This window comes from Neovison vison, chromosome 9, assembly GCF_020171115.1.
Source record: "Neovison vison isolate M4711 chromosome 9, ASM_NN_V1, whole genome shotgun sequence".
In the NCBI taxonomy this organism is placed as follows: Eukaryota; Metazoa; Chordata; class Mammalia; order Carnivora; family Mustelidae; genus Neogale; species Neogale vison.
This window is the reverse complement of record NC_058099.1, coordinates 7,223,279-7,239,325: the sequence shown is the minus strand read 5'-3', so window position 1 is coordinate 7,239,325 and position 16,047 is coordinate 7,223,279. Positions and strand designations below refer to the sequence as shown.

At 58.1% G+C, this 16,047-nt stretch overlaps 1 protein-coding gene across 6 annotated transcripts in view; it reads left to right on the top strand.

The window, feature by feature from the left end:
- The window catches only part of DNM1 (dynamin 1), a 44,627-nt gene extending 28,932 nt beyond the window's left edge, over positions 1-15,695 (top strand). For 2 of the 6 annotated variants that reach the window (XR_006386365.1, XR_006386364.1), the window contains exons 12-22: positions 898-968; positions 1,139-1,190; positions 1,397-1,408; positions 3,696-3,809; positions 7,731-7,840; positions 8,491-8,602; positions 9,024-9,035; positions 9,389-9,559; positions 10,598-10,813; positions 11,207-11,422; positions 15,096-15,695. Coding sequence is in view for 4 of the 6 variants with exons in the window: in XM_044264791.1 (XP_044120726.1) it covers positions 898-968; positions 1,139-1,190; positions 1,397-1,408; positions 3,696-3,809; positions 7,731-7,840; positions 8,491-8,602; positions 9,024-9,035; positions 9,389-9,559; positions 10,598-10,839; positions 11,207-11,422; positions 14,431-14,500 (1,182 nt within the window). In the remaining 2 variants the exon portion in view is untranslated. Of the gene's footprint in view, positions 1-897; positions 969-1,138; positions 1,191-1,396; positions 1,409-3,695; positions 3,810-7,730; positions 7,841-8,490; positions 8,603-9,023; positions 9,036-9,388; positions 9,560-10,597; positions 10,840-11,206; positions 11,423-13,529; positions 13,567-14,430 lie in introns of all 6 variants that reach the window. The other 4 variants (XM_044264793.1, XM_044264792.1, XM_044264794.1 and 1 more) reach the window with 3 other exon arrangements.
- Positions 15,696-16,047: the final 352 nt, after the last annotated feature.

The following is a 16,047-nucleotide window of genomic DNA, read 5'->3' as shown; positions in this document are numbered from 1 at the left end:
TGAGCTGCCTCATTTCATCATGATTTCGCCGCTCCTAGGATGCAGACACATTTCATCTGCAGAACTGGAGGCTCAGTGAGCACAGGTGTATTATGGGGAGCAGTGGGGCTTGGGTCTAAACCCGGCGGTGTGCATCGGGAATGTTCCTCTGGTCACAACTCAGTTACAAATCCCACCACTCTTCCTCCTTTGCAAAGGGAATCTTCGAGTGCCGGAACCTAGAAATTGTCCTCATTCTTTTGAATATTGTAGGATGCTTTATTGTTCAGAGGATGCCATAATTTATTTCACCTTCTGATGGCCATTAGCTTGCTTCCAGTTTTTCTCCATTACAAACTACAGCACACTGAACTTATATCTTTGCTCACTTGGACGAGTTTATCTATGAGACCTACAATACATATTATATATACAGTTCTAGCAGTGAATATGTGCATTTTAATATTGTTAAATGTTGCCCAATAACCCTCCAAGATGGTGGCCCTGATTTGCACTTCCACCAACAGTATATGAAAATCCATCTTCCCACAATCGTGGCCACCCTGGTCATTACCAATATTTATTATTAATTTGATAGGTTATAAAAGGCTCTCGTTTTAACTTAGATTTCATTATTAATGAGGGTGAACCTTTTTTACATATCCTTCTATATTATATGCATTTTCTCTATGGATTCCCCATTCATGCTCCTCTGGCTAATTTGATTTGTGTGGCATGTCTCTTTCCTTTATTGACTTGTAGGAACTCTTTATTTATTATGGATCCTATTATTGAAGACTTGGTTGATTTATTATGAGCTCTATATGTGCTATAAGTATGTTTCTTCCAGCCCTTCGTGCATTTTAAAACCCTGCCTTTTTTTTTCCCCCTTGCCTGCTGACATGTGTATCCTCGAAGGTCATGCTTCTCATCGACATTGAGCTGGCTTACATGAATACTAATCATGAGGACTTCATAGGCTTTGCCAAGTGAGTGCTCCCTAGACAGAGAAGGTGACACCTCCTCTGTGTGTGTGTGTGTGTGTAGGACCCAGGCCTGCTGGGTTAACCCTCTGGGTCCAGTGCCCACTAAGCAGTGGCACTGAAGTTAGGCCTCTTGAGAGAAGAAATTCCGAGACCCTTCCCCCTCTCCCTGTCAGTGCTCAGCAGAGGAGCAACCAGATGAACAAGAAGAAGGCTTCAGGGAACCAGGTGAGTGAACCCCAGTGCCCCAGCCGGAGGGATGGAGGGTGCCGGATGGACGCCAAGCTCTTGAGAGCCCCCTCCCCCGAGGGGAAGGGTCCCACGGGGGCCAGGGAGCCTGTCAGCTGCCAGCCACAAGCCTCCCACTCTGCCTCAGTAACCCTCTCTCCTCTCTCCCGATGCTTCTCGTGGTTGCTATGGTTACCTCTTTGCAGGATGAGATTCTGGTGAGTACCAGGACTGGGGCTTTTGGCTTATGTAGTGAAGGGGAGGAGGGGGCCCATCTGTAGTGGGGAGCACAGGGGGCAGAAGGGCACTCTTTGGCTTGAGCTGCTTGCACACATCAGCACGTGGTGTCCACATGTGCTCGCAGTCCAGAGGCGAGGCCCAGTCATTCACAGAGTCCCATCAACCTGCCCATCAGCGCGCATGAGCTTTGCACCTACTTCAGGCAGAGGTAGACCGTGTGGGCTGGGTGGGTGAAAATGGCTGGCAGGGGCACTCGGTAGGTCCTCCTCAGATATCTGTTGGATGGATGGTGGGATGGATGGATGGATGGTAGGTAACCATCTCTACCGGAGATTTGCGTAAAGAGATGAAGTCCCTCCTCACCCATTCTCTCCTTCCGATCTCTGTTGAAAACACCACTTCTCCCCCCACATGAGCCATTGTCTGGAATTTTCCAGAGGCCGCAGTTTCTTTATAACAATCTAGGTGTTTGTGTGACTGTTGCCTTCATACCTATTTCTTTCTCAAACCCCACTAGGGGAAGGACAGGGTCTCTCTTGTCCGTCAGCAAATTCTCTGCCCTACAGGCCAGTGCCTGGCACATAGTAGGTGCTCGGTAGAACGAAGGCATTAATGAGTGTGGGCAATTCAGTTCAGCAAACACTCGGTGGTACCTATACTGGGCTGGCCCCCGGAAAGGGGTCAGATTCCAGCCCTGCCCCCTGGGGACCTGAGTCTGTGGTCAGGACCCAGGCAGGGTGGGGGTTGGAGGGGTAGAGGTTCCTGGTGCTGGGGCTCTAGAAGGGGTTGTGACAGAGCTGGAGGCAGCCAAGGGCGGGCAAAGGCTGCAAGTCAGAGCAGGGAGTAGCTGACAAGGTCTGATGATCAGATCCTGGGGTGCCAGGCCATGGTATTTGGACTGAGTTTCAAAGACAGTGGCAAGACACTGAGGGGATCCTCACCAGACCTGGACAGAATGAGAAAGGGACCATGGGGCACCTGGCTGTCGTGTTTCTGTGAATGGCAAAGGCAGCTGTTCAGCTCCTGATCCACTGTCGCTTGGGTTCTCTGCAAGGTCTGGGGGAGGCCAGAGGGTCAAGGAGGGCTCCAGGGGAGCTTTGAGGGCCTCAGAAGCAGGCCTGACCGCAGACGACATTCCTGCCAGCCCCAGGTTCCTGTCCTCAGCTCTTCTCTGGATGCTCAGAGGAGCCAGGGAGGTCAGGGCCGGGGGAGGGAGCTCTTTCTCTATGATCCACCTCGGGGGTCTAGTCAGTAGCCTTGCCCTTGGAGCAGAATCTACAGGCCCTGTCTTTGGTGGTGGCTCAGGATGGTCTTGGGGACAGCTGCTTCCTGCTTTTTGCCTGTTACTCTGGGCTCCCCAGGGAGGAAGGGGCCTGTTGTTCCATTCATGCTCAGCCCTTTACCTGCTCCCACTCCCTACCACCCCACTCCTGTCCCTGCCTTGGGTCCCTGCCTCTAGTGCCCTAGAACCCCACTACCATAGCACATGCCACAAATATTGATTGATTGATTGCTTACTGTCTGCCAAGCACACTGCAAGGTGCTGGGATATACCAGTGAGCAAGAGAGTTCATAATTTAACAAGACCGGCTGACATCAGCAGATAATCAATCTCTCTCTCTCTCTCTCTCTCTCACACACACACACACACACACACACAGACACACAGACTCACAATTTTGAAATCTCACCCATTGTCCTAGAAGAAGACTTGAGGGAGTTATAAAAGACTACAAGACTATAATGGGGGTCCAGGCATACTGGGGGCCAAGGAGGGCCTGCCTGAGAATGGGACTTCTGAGCTGATACCCAGAGGGTGAAGAGGAATTTGGAAGACCAACAGGAGGGAAGTGCTTTCTAGGCAGAGACAGCAGCAGCACGTATAAAGTCCCTGAGGTCAGGAACAAGTCTTAGAATGAGGTGAATCTTAAGCTGAAAAGACATTCAGTGTTGTCTTGCCCAGTTGGCTCCCTAAAGTCTGCTTGCACACTTTTAGAGGTGGGGAGCTCATCCCCTACCAAGGCTACCAGTCCCCTCCTCAGATGGCTCTGTCAGAAGGCTGTTTATCCCGAGCTGACCTCCGCCTTCCAGTCTGTTCCCTTGTGGTTCAAACCACAGCAGGTCTGACCCACACCCTCCCTGCCCAGCCAGGCCTCCTAGAGCTAGAGGAGGGGGTGGGATTTGGAGTGGCTTTCTTTGCCTATCCCATCGTCCACAGGGAGTCCTGGCCTCTGCCCACTGACCTCCTGCCCTCTCACCCTCCAGGTCATCCGGAAGGGCTGGCTGACCATCAATAATATTGGCATCATGAAGGGAGGCTCCAAGGAGTACTGGTTTGTGCTGACGGCTGAGAATCTGTCCTGGTACAAGGACGATGAGGTGAGTAAAGGGCCACTGGTCATCAAGGGCTTCGGCTGGGGCCAGAGTCAGGGTCAGATACTACCAAGGGCTTGGAGGAGACCGGGCCACCCAATGAACAGGGCTTTTCTTAAATCCCATCAGAGACCCTTGGGCAGAAGTGGGCGGCAAGGATCAGGCACAGGCAATCCTGGGAGCCCGTCCAGGCTGGACAGAGAAGGTGGCTTGGCAGTAGCAGGGGGCCTGGGACTGAGCACCCTGGAGAGGGTGGGCAGGGGTGCTGGGCGCCCCTCCCTGACCCCGCCAGCCCTGTGGCCTTCCTGTTTTCCTGCTCCAGGGTGTGCCGCCTCCCCCGTGGCCCCACAGGCCTATGACACACACATATCCAGCTGCTAGACACCCCGTTAACCCCAGCACCCCAGTCCCCCAGACCCCAGCAGTGCAAGGGAGGTGCCCCAGGTGCCTCCAGGCCGAGGGACCGGGACTGCTGGGGCCCCCTCAAAGACTCCACACCAAACCCTTCCCTGCCCACAGGGGCACGCAGAACCCCTGCCACTTCCCTCCCTCACTGCTGGTCGCCTTTAAGAATGAGTCTATTTGGCTTCCACATCTGGATTCCAGAGGTGACCAGAGAGAATAGGGAGGGCTTGGGGTGTGTGGGGGGGTGGGGGACTTGTGGTAATGAACTCCAGCTGGCCACGGAGTGGGGGAGGGGACCTTCTTCCTGAGGAAGCTTTCGGAGGAGAGGGCGCTCTCAGTGGGGAAGTGGGGCTGGGGTGGGGGCTGTGATTTTGGTCTCTGAGCTCCCTCCCTGATTCCTGCCCCCTCCAAGTCGCCCTGGGCAAGCCCCCCCTTCCCCGTCTTGGGCTGGGCCCTCCGTCGTCACTGGCTGGGACGCCAAGCCATCTGGACCTCATTACCCCAACCCTGGCCTCTCCCTGAGCATGGGGCCCCTGGAAGGGATGGAGTGTGAGGTGGTGTGACGTGGGTGGGGGGGTTGCTTCCTGCTCTGTTGCTCAGGCGGGCTGCCTAGACCCCTCGTGGGCTGGGGGTGCTGACTGCTGGGCCCAGAACTCCTGGTCCTCCCATGTCACAAGGTCCTCATATGTTGGGCCAGGGGACAGTGTGGCCTGGGGCTGGGGGCTTTGCTGCCCGGGAATGTATCCAAGAGGGGCCCCGTCCTTGGGTGGCGGGGTCTTTTTGAGCTTCGTGTGTACATTGGGGTGGGGTCGTGTGTGGGGCGCAGCGGGGGTGGGCAGTGAGGGCGGGGAGGTGGGGTGTGTGTGAGGCTCGTGGATGCTGTGGGGGTTGTTGGAGGAGTGTTTGGGGTATAAGCATCTAGGTGTGGTCGGGCGAAGACTGCGCGCGTGCCTGGGCCCCATGTGGAAGGGAGGGTGTATGGATGTGCTCAGGATGGAAGGACAGGAGCAAGCCGGTGTTCCCTGGTGAGGGTGTGTGTGTGTGCACGCAAGAGTGTGCCCCTGGGATGTGCAAGTGTGCTGGGGGCATGGGTGTGTGGCTTGAGTTTGGGTGTGGGAATGTATATATGCCTGAGTTGTCGGGGTGTGCGTGTTGAGTTGTCGAGTGTGTGTGTGTGTGCGTGTGTGTGTGCGTGTGTGTGTGCGTGTGTGTGTGCGTGTGTGATGTGAGCGGATTTTTGCACTAGACCAGCTTGCAGGAGGTGGTCTGGCCTGCAGAGAGAATGGTCTGTCCCCCTCTCTCCCCAGCCACCAGCCTTCTGGTCTTTGGGACTTGGGTGGCCCTCTGGGCAGACAGGCAGCTGCCCGTATCCCCAGTCCTCATTTGCCCCCCCTTCTTCTCAGGCTTCCTCCGCCACCCATCAGCACCCCCTTCCCGTCTCACAGCAGGGTGCCCCCTTCCCCCTGCACCTCCTCCCAGCACTCTGCGCACCCCCACCCCCCACTCCCACCCCCACCCCGCCCGCCAGCTCCCTGCCCCGTCTCCCGATTCCGGTTCTGGGATGGTGGGTGGGGGTCGGTCCAGCTCTCCAGCGGCGGCGCCGAGGGTCTAACCCAGCCCAGCCTAACCAATGTGCAGACTACTGTACAATTTGGGAGTCCTGAACAGATAGTCTAAACACTGGGTAGACGGAGTGGAGGTGTCCTCTGGTGCATCCAGGCAGCAGTGTCTGTCCGTCGGGTGGGAGCTTCAGTCCCATGTCCTGGAGATCCAAGGCCCCCGGCCCCAGCCCAGCCAGCCCGTGGTCCCCTCTCTGCTCCCGACTCCCCTTCTGCCTCCTTTGACGTGGCAGGGGTGAGCGGGAGCTTCGGCTGGAAGGAGGGGCCTGGGGAGGGGGACGGCCAGCAGGAAGGGAGGGGTGGGGGGAGGAGGCCGCTCCTACCTAGAGTCCAACCCCAGAGCGCAGGGCGGGTGGTGGCGGGGCCTCCCTCGAACGCTTCCAGATGTTCTCTGGCCGCGTGTGCAACTTCCTCCTCTCCTCCCCCAGCCGCCCTCTGGGGCTCCGGGCCACCCGCCTGGCATAAAGAAGGCTTTATGTGGCCGGATGGACCAGGCGGGTGTGGGGGGCAGAAGGAGGTGGGCGGGATGGCGCCAGGACTGGGGAGCGGGGTCCTCCTCAACCCAGCACCCCCCGCCCCTTCTCCCCGGCCCAACCTGAGATCCGGGATGAGCTTCATGCCCAAGACTTGAGTCCCTGAGATCTACACAGGCATCCCCCGACCACAGCACGGGTCCTGAGGTGTGGGCACGCAGGGTACCAGCAGCGGAAACCCTTCTCCTCCCAGAGCCCCATCCAGGTGTGCACGCAGGCCTGGCTCCCATGTGCCCATCCAAGATACACAGATACATGTTTACGGCATGAAAAGAGAAAACAGGACCAACACGTAAAAGAAAGGGGGACTGGAACAAAGAAAATATGGGGAGGGTGAACCAAAATATATGCCAAACTTTCTAGGGAGTGAGCTGTCTAGTTTGGCCTTATTGCTTCTTATGATAATGAGTTCCCTGTCACTGGAGGTGTGCAAATGGCAGGGGAACCATTCCTTGTCTGAGACAGACATTTCTGTCCTCCCAGACGACTACAGATAAATTTAACGTGTTTGACGCATGCAACAAACCATCTGCGTATAAACACGTGTGCCCACAGCGTGCCCCCCAGGCATGCTCCATACAAACAAAGATGTTTACAGTTGTCACGCACACCTATGAGAGTGGGCACGCATCCACCTTGACACGCAAACATGCTCACAAGGACCCATGGCCATGCTGGGCATCTCCTCGGGCACACATGCGCACACACACACCTGGGCAACACAGACAGACGGGTGCACGTACACACGGGTCACAGGGTCCATGCTTTGGCGGGCGTGTGTTTGCACAAGCACACAACTGCACACATGTTGCACACACAGACATACCATCTCCAGGCTTGTGCTGTGCCCCTGATTGCTAACACACGGACGGCTGGGGGCGGGTGGTGTGGGCCGAGCCAGCTCTTTGAAGCTGCTGGAGCTGGTGGCCCCCCCTCACTGTCTCCACAGTCAGGAAATGAAGTCAGCAGCTTAGCCAAAGCAGGTCTCCTTGGCCAGGCCGGGGGCGAGAGAGGCTTGAGTGTGAAGTCCCTGCCGGTGGCCGGCCTGGATGGTATCCAGGGCTTGCTTGGGGTGGGACTGGGAGCCCCCCTCAGTCTCGCCACCCTGCACTCTTGGGCTCTGGCACGTATGCAGGGGTGGTGGCAATGGCTTGAAAGCCGTTGGGAACGAGAGGCGCCCGGCAAGCCCTGGGCTCCATGGCCAGGCTTTCTTCAGACAGCACCCATGCCGTGCCCCCGAAGCCCAGGGCCACTCTGGGGCCCCACAGCCCCAGCCCGCCCTGCCCCACCACATGGAAAAGCCTCTTAGGTTGTGAGGCGTAGCAGGGAGCAGTGCTGACCTCGCCCATCACCCCCACCTCTCTCCACAGGAGAAAGAGAAGAAATACATGCTCTCCGTGGACAACTTGAAGCTACGGGACGTGGAGAAAGGGTTCATGTCAAGCAAGCACATCTTTGCCCTCTTTAACACTGAGCAGAGGTGGGTCCCCAGACTTCAAGTCCCCAACCACCCTCACTGAGCAGAAAGGACAGGGACCTGCCCCGAGCCCCACGGCAAGTCATTCCTTTGACAAATATTTAGTTGGTCACTGGGTGAGCACCTGCTCTGCCAGGCCCGGGGATCAAAGAAGAACCCTTCAGGCCTGGTCCCCTTCTTGCTACTCAGTGTCCAGTCGGGTCGGTAACAGTACCGGGCCTCTCCCTCCCAGGCCAGGGCCAACTCCTGCGGGCTTCCCCTTACTCGAGATGAGGGATCAGTTGGGCTTCCGTCAGAGAGGTCCCCAGGAAGGCAGGGGGAGCCAACGGGTACTGCATGGTCAGGGGTGCCCCTCTTATGAGGGCTCATTTCCCCCCCCCTTTTTTAGTCCCTTTTTAATAGAACATTTGACTGCTAATTTCACTGAGTCCTCACAAGGACCCAGGGAAGCAGGAGCCATTTTATTAACCTATCTTCCAGGCGAGGAAACTGAAGCTTGGAAGGAGAGGGGACTTGCGCAGGGTCACACAGCTGGGAAATGAGAAAGCCAGGCCTGGACCCCAGGCGTGATGCCTCCAATCTGTGCATGCCCTTAACCACCTGCATGAATGGCTTTCGAGCCTTCTCCCCTCCCCTCCTGCCCCATCCTGCAGGAATGTCTACAAGGATTATCGGCAGCTGGAGCTGGCCTGTGAAACACAGGAGGAGGTGGACAGCTGGAAGGCCTCCTTCCTAAGGGCTGGAGTGTATCCTGAGCGTGTTGGGGTGAGTGGTGGGGTGACGGGGGCAAGTGACTTCCCAAAGGGGCCCTGGGTCATCATCCTCAGGAATATCATGTCACGGTTCTGAGCGCTTCTGGGGCTCAGAAATAGCGTGGATCCTCCCCTTACAGAGTGAAGCCTTCCTCCCGTCCTCCAAAGCCAGCTTTTCGTGACCCTCTGCCACAGATGGCACTTCCTGCATCCCCTTCGTATCGCAGTGGCTTTTTGTGGCTACCTTCACTTTCCTCCTCTCTCTCACCGAGGCGATGTCTACAGTTGCCCTAGGGTTGGGGTAGAGTGCCCTGGGTTCACTTGCCTTTTCCTTTCTGTGTGTGTCTGCTTCGGCTGTGCTTGCTGGTGGCGGCGGTGGTGGCGGTGCCAATGCCGGTGTCATGACCTCTATGGCTTTGGTGTGGGCCTCCCAGGACAAGGAGAAAGTGAGTGTCCCCCTCCCTCGCCCTCTACCAGGTGTCTCCAGCCTGGCAGCAGCTCTGGCCAGCTCTTTAGCATCAGGAATTGACCCTGGAAGGTCTTTCCTAATTGATGGACTGGGAAACTGAGGCAAATTCTGGGCACTGGACTGAGAGCCGAGATAAGGCTGAATGAGGGTCTGGGATCCTAAGAGGCACTGGGGTGGGTAGAGTGCAGACGCAGTATGTTTTGGGGAGCCGGTGTTTGTTCTCTGTACAGCAATGTTCCAGGCACCCGTGGAGGGGCCGAGACCCTGCGGGTGCCTGGAACCTGGCTGCGAGGGCCCCGCCACCCTGATGCCCTCTCTTCTCAACGGCAGGCCAGTGAGACTGAGGAGAATGGCTCAGACAGTTTCATGCACTCCATGGACCCGCAGCTAGAGCGGCAGGTGGAAACCATCCGGAACCTGGTGGACTCATACATGGCCATTGTGAACAAGACCGTACGGGACCTCATGCCGAAGACCATCATGCATCTCATGATCAACAATGTAGGTGCAAACACTTCATGGCCAGGGGTGCTCTCTGGGGACCAGGGAGGCAGTGGCCAGGCTGGCCTGGGGGAGGCACAGCCAGTCCCTGGGGATTGGGTCTTGCAAGGTAGATATAGGTCCACACCAGAGCTGTCCAAAAGAAATATAATGTGAACTTTGTACATTATATTGTAGAGTCACATACTCAAGTTGTTCCAAACATGCTTAAATGTTTCCCAAAAGGAACCAGGAATCACATCTTTAGGGAACCCCCAGACCATGTTTTAAAATGCACGCCCCGCAGAATGGCTTAATGAAAAAGCCTGGCCCCCAGAGAATGAAAACTGTGCCTGAATGCTGGTTTTGCCACAAATTCTGTTTGACTTTCAGTAAACTACCCTCTCTGAGCCTGTTTCCCTGTATGTAAAAATATGGATAATAATAGAGTTGAGAAGGAATATAAAGCAGAACAACACGGTGCCTGGCACATAGGAGGTGCTCAGCATACGTTTGTAGCAAATAAGTGAGACACAGGCCTATGGCGTAAAAACCTCAGCGCCTCTCCATGAATATCCAGGACCAGGGCCAGGTAGCACAACGGAGAATAAGGAACATATTAACCCACCGCCTACACAGAGACACATTTCACCCAATCCAGGCACCACCTGATAACTGTTACTCAAGGGCTCAGAAAATTTTAAACTGTCATCTACCTTACTTTGGTCCCCTGGAGTGCACAAGTCCTTGGCAAAGGTGTAACTAACTACCCCATTTTATAGATAGGGAAACTGAGGCTGAGACAAAGTGTCCTCGTTGCATGATAGGCCCTGAGTGCCTTCCCATATCTATGACCTTGAACAGGTCACTTTTCCTCTCTGGACCAACTGAGAAAAGGGCAAGGAGGGAAGCGGGGAAGCGGGGTGAGATGCCCGAGTTCAGGCGGTGGCAACGCCAGGACCCGGGGAGCTCCCAGCCCAGCGTGCGGTCCTCGCGAGGGGCGGCCAGAACGGTACAGGCGTCAGGTCCCAGCCCGTCCTTCTCTTCGCGTGCCCGCAGACGAAGGAATTCATCTTCTCCGAGCTGCTGGCCAACCTGTACTCATGCGGGGACCAGAACACGCTGATGGAGGAGTCGGCGGAGCAGGCGCAGCGGCGCGACGAGATGCTGCGCATGTACCACGCACTGAAGGAGGCGCTCAGCATCATCGGCGATATCAACACGACCACTGTCAGCACGCCCATGCCCCCGCCCGTGGACGACTCCTGGCTGCAGGTGCAGAGCGTACCGGCCGGACGCAGGTACCAGGGCCGGCCCCCACGGCCCCAAAGCCCCCCAGCCCGGGGCCCGCGGGAGGAGGGCCGGGACCGGGCAGTGGCGCGCCCGCGTCACCGGAACGGCTCCCACCTGGAGCAGGGGGCGGGGCTTAGAGATGGGTGGGGCTTGATGCGGGGCGGGGCTTGCCGTGAAGCGCTGGCTGCGGGGCTGGGTGGAGCTGGAACTTTGGAGCTACCGGAGGCGGGGCTTAAACTCCGGGAGCAGGAAGGATGCTGTGGGGCGGGGCTTCCGCGCATGGGCGTGGCCGGCGCTGGGCTGGGGCGGGGCCTCAGGGTGGGGCGGAGCAGCTCAACTCTCCCCTCCTTGTCTTCCGCGCCCTGTCGCACGCAGGTCACCCACGTCCAGCCCCACGCCGCAGCGCCGAGCCCCCGCCGTGCCCCCAGCCCGGCCCGGGTCGCGGGGCCCTGCTCCTGGGCCTCCGCCTGCTGGGTCCGCCCTGGGGGGGGCGCCCCCCGTGCCCTCCAGGCCGGGGGCTTCCCCTGACCCCTTCGGCCCTCCCCCCCAGGTGCCCTCGCGCCCCAACCGCGCCCCGCCCGGGGTCCCCAGGTGAGTAGGGGCTGAATACGGTGGGAGAGACCACCGGGCGGGTGTAGCTGGGAGGGAGGTGTGGCCAGAACCGGCCCTCTCCATCCAGGGCGCTCCGACGTGGGTGCAGGAGCCACTGGACGAGTGGCCGAGGGCTTGCGGAGCCTGCCCCCCAGGGAGCGCTGAGTCCCGGAGGTGGTCCTTTCTGAGGAGGGGGCCGTGGGACTCATCCCACCTGCCCCCTTCTTTCCAGCACTTGCATGGCGCTTCCCTTCCTTTTCCCTCCTCTCTCCCACACACGTTGCATTCCTCCTCCTTTCTCCTGGCTCTCCTCCTCCTCCATTCTGTTCTCAGTTCCTCTCTCCCAGCCCCTTGTGACCTGCCTCAGGTCTGGGGAACTCTGAACCCAGATCCTCTCCAGATGTGGAGTTTTTCCACTTACATTCAGGGCTACTCTGAGTCCTGACTCTTTGAGCTGTCCCAGGGGGTGCCTGGCCTCTGGCCCACAGGAACAGAGGCCAGGCTCTGACTGACCAGCAAGGTGTATGATGTGTGTGTGGGCGTGCACACGAGTGTGAGTGTAAGAATGGCATCCAGGCACGGACTAGGATACGGAGCAGTTGGGAAAGGGGCCTGGGAGCCATGGGGCAGTCTAATGACGTTCTTCTATGGCTCTGCCTCTGGCCCTGCCTGGCCTGGACCAACATGGTGGGTGCTGGGCAGGAGTGGGTGAAGCCTGCCCCATTCCCAGAGATTTCCAAGGAAAAGGCTTCTGCTTCCTCTCCTGGATTTGCCTCTTGATTCATGACCCTTTTTCAAGGAAGCTCATTCTGATATCTCAGTCCCTGTTTCCACTGGCCACGTCCCTTGAGGAAGAACACATCCGACCAGTAGCATCTACTTGTGTTTCCAAAAGGCTGGAGGGGTAGGGCCTAGTCTTCGTGGGTCTAGCCTCCATGAACCCCAAAGGAAGCCGAGATGGGACTTGCTTCCACGGAGATCTGATGACCAAAGCAGATGGGGTAAAGCAGGCAGCGGGGTATTGGTCAAGAGCACGGGATTGGAGTCCAGAAGTTCTGGTTCATCCTAGGCTTTAGGCAAGTCACTTTCTCTTCCTGGCCCTCAGTTTCCCTCCTACCACATGGTATTTAACATTCTGCCTTTCTCCCAGGGCTGGTGTGAGGATCAAGGGAGACAGTGACTATAGAGAAGCCGCATGAATTGCAAATGTGGCCATAGGAACGCTTTGCTAACTTCCCTTGTGAGTTCAGATTCTTAAGGGTATTTGACATGCCCAGGTCTGCGCTGAGGGGTGACATATGGGAAGAGGAAGATTTGGCGCCTGCTCTAACTCCAGTCTTGGTAACACACGAGAAACACTTGGCAAGTCCCGGCCCTGCCTCGGGGAAGAGAACAGTCTGGGAAGCTTCAAGACAGATGGACCCCGGGGAGGACTGGGGGCTGATGGAGTTAAGACTCAGGTGATGAGGAGTCAGGGACATCTGAGTACGGCGCGGCGGTGTGGTGCGGGCGAAGGTTTAGCATGGGATGCATTGAGGAGAGCAGCTGGCCAGAGAAGAGCGAAGATAGGAGGAGGAAGAATAAGAAGAGGTTGCTCTGGGTACGGTGGGGCAGGCTGCAGAACCTGAAAAGGTCACAGAAGAGTTTATCTTCTTGGGACTCAATGCTGTGGGGACTAGGCAGCCATGGAAGGTTCTCGGGCAGAGAGATGGCCACTGGACCCTAAAAAAGCAAGCCCTGTCTCTTATGGGAACGTTGCAGGGGGCCCTCTGAGCACGAGTGTGCAGGGAGCTGGTGCAAATGCCTCTTGTGTATGGGCGAGCTTCTGTGTTGTGACTCAGCCCACGCGTGTGCTTCAGTGTGCCGAGTGGTTGCATGCCCCAGATCCGTGCTGCACGCGCCAACCAGTGAGGGTGCTGGGCAGCGGGAGGTGGAGGAGGTGTGTGCGTGTTGTTCGTGGGCATGTGTGTCAGCGTGTGCATGCGGGGCCGTGGGGCCTCCCAGCATGTGTGTGCACGCCCAGGCGTGTGCGTGTGCGTGGCCCCGTCCCCAGGCCTGCCACCTCCGTGTGTGTGAACTGCCATGTTGATTTCGTGCTGTCTTTCAGAATCACTATCAGTGACCCCTGAGGAGCGTCAGCCACGGTAGGTGCACACACGCCTCTGCCCGCTGCATGAACGGTGTGTCTGCCCCCGCTGCACCAGCTCCATACTGGGGGGCACACCTGGGACCTCAGAGCCAGGCTCCCCTCCCTCTCCCTTCTGCAGCTCCAGACTTATTCTTTCCTCTTTCTGTCCTCGCTGCCAGCTGGCTCTCTCACCTCCCTCACAGCGAGCCTCGGGACTCAGTGCCACTCACCTCCATGGCTGAGCCTGGGGAGCTCTTGGGACAGGCTCCGCGCCCAAGCTGGCAGTCACGGGTGCTCTCGGGAGCCATCAGAGAGGGCAGAGAGCTCGTGGTTGATGGTGTAGAACCAGGGAATTTGGAGGGGCTTGTGCATGGGTCGGACTTAGCCAGCCAGAGGCCTTGGAACTTCGTCCTGGGGGTCCCACACTCGCTCCCCAATCGGAGCCGTGCTTTTGGGGCAGGGCAGAGGAGGGCCTGGCTGCACCTCCTCTTTCGTGCCGGCCGATGAGCAGCCATTGGGGGTGAAGGCTCTGGTTGGTTGCTGCTTTCTGAAAGCTGGAGGGCCCTGGGCACAGCTTACAGGTGAGGCAGGGTCACACAGGCCGTCTCCCTCCCTCCTTGGTGTTGTCATGAAGGCATGACAAACGACAGTGCCCTCGGCCCCAGGTGAAGCACCATAGCTAGCCCACAGGCTCGTGGGCCCGGGGCCTGGTGCTCCTGGGGTGACCTACGCTTTTCGGCCAAGGGGACCACAGTGTCCGCCGACCTAGGCAAATCAGCTTCTCTGAGTCCCACTTTGGCTGGGCTGCATAGTCACCCAGTGACCCACCTGCCACTCTGTCCCTGCCGCTGACTCTTGCCCTTCTGCTTTTCCCCAGCAGGAAGGGCCCAGTCTCACCTACGCGACCTGTGGTCCCCCGACCAGCTGAGGCTCCCCTCTTAGACTTATAAGCCTGTGGCCGCTGGCATCCAGCTTACCTGACCTCCCTGCCTCCCCAGGGTCCCTCCTGAGGACTCTGGGTTTTCTGCCCACCCAGAGGGGCCTCCAGTGCTCCCTCCAGCCATCCTTTTAGCTTTACCCTCCTGGTTCAAACAGTGTTCTTTCTCCTGTCTCCCTCCATGAGGACTGGTGGCTGCGGCCTGGGGCTCGCGACCCCACACTCTGAGGCTAGGGATGGCTCCAGGCCAGTACATTGGAAGACCGGTGGGGTGGGGGTAGCGGGAAGACGGGGGGCGCCGAGCATGTGCCTGGAGCTGTGGGTGCACTGCCTGGTGGTGTATGAGAGACCAGCGTGCGTGGCAGGGGGAGTGCCGCCTCGGCCTCCCCCCACCCCCAAGACCCCTGGGAAGCTGTGGCCCCCACCCACCTCCAGGTCCTCCCGCCTTCCCTTTCTCTCTCCTCCATTCCAGAGCCCTCCTCCACACCCTCAGCTTCATCTTCTCCCCCTACCCCCCGCCCCCGCCCCACCGGGCTCGGCTGCCCTTGCCTTACCACTTCTCTTCCTCCTTCTCTCCATTCTCTCTCTGCTTTCTCTCCAACTGCCAGCCGATCGGGTCAGGCAAGTCCATCCCGTCCTGAGAGCCCCAGACCCCCCTTCGACCTCTAACCAGATCCCTCTATTCCTCGGAGACCTCCCTTTCCAAGCCTGCCTGGACGGCTGTTCTGTGACTTAACAGTGGCTCCCCAGCCCCAAGGCCTCCCCCTTCATCTGTGACTTAGTCTGTTGTAGTGGTGAGCTGACACATCCAGGCGTGATGATGTGGTGAAAACTTGTGCCCCTCTGTGGTATTGCTCCTACCCTGTTCTATAAATAACTATAAATACTCACACACACACACACACACACACACGCACTCACACATATGGCCGCCACAGCCTCGCCTCTAGTGTTCGCAATCAGTCATCATGCTGTCTGTGAGGAGTCTTGTGGCCTAACCACCAGGGAACACTGTCACCCTGACATCCCCCTCTCCAAGGTGTGCCACCTCTGATGAGCCTCCCTGTCACGCCCCGCCTGTGGACAGCCACTTTTCCGTCCCTCCCCCGCCCGAGCCCGGGGGTGCTGTCCCGGCAGCTGTGTGGCTCTCTACCACCGGTCTTGCTGTCTCTTGGCTGAGAATAAAACCCATTTCTGGATGATGGGAAGCTGCCCTCTGTTGGTTTATGTTCTTTGTGGAGTTCAGGGGAAGGGGAAGGCTTAAACACTGGGACACGGGTGGGGGAGGGCCCAGCCGTTGCTAGGGTGCTGTAAGGAGTGGCAAAAATAGGTCCCATCCTTTGCAAGCCCTATTGGGAAAGCACCTGGCAGGGCAGGGGGTGGGGGTTGCGGTTCAAGGGTTCTCATCCTGGGAAGCCAGCTCTCCCCACTGCAGGGCAGGGGCACCGACTCAGCCTGGAGGAAGGAAGGGGGCACTGGCCCACACTGTGGATGGACAGGACAACAGGCCAGCAGAGGGGCAGGGTGATGGGACAGAAACTACCTGAACTGGAAGGCACC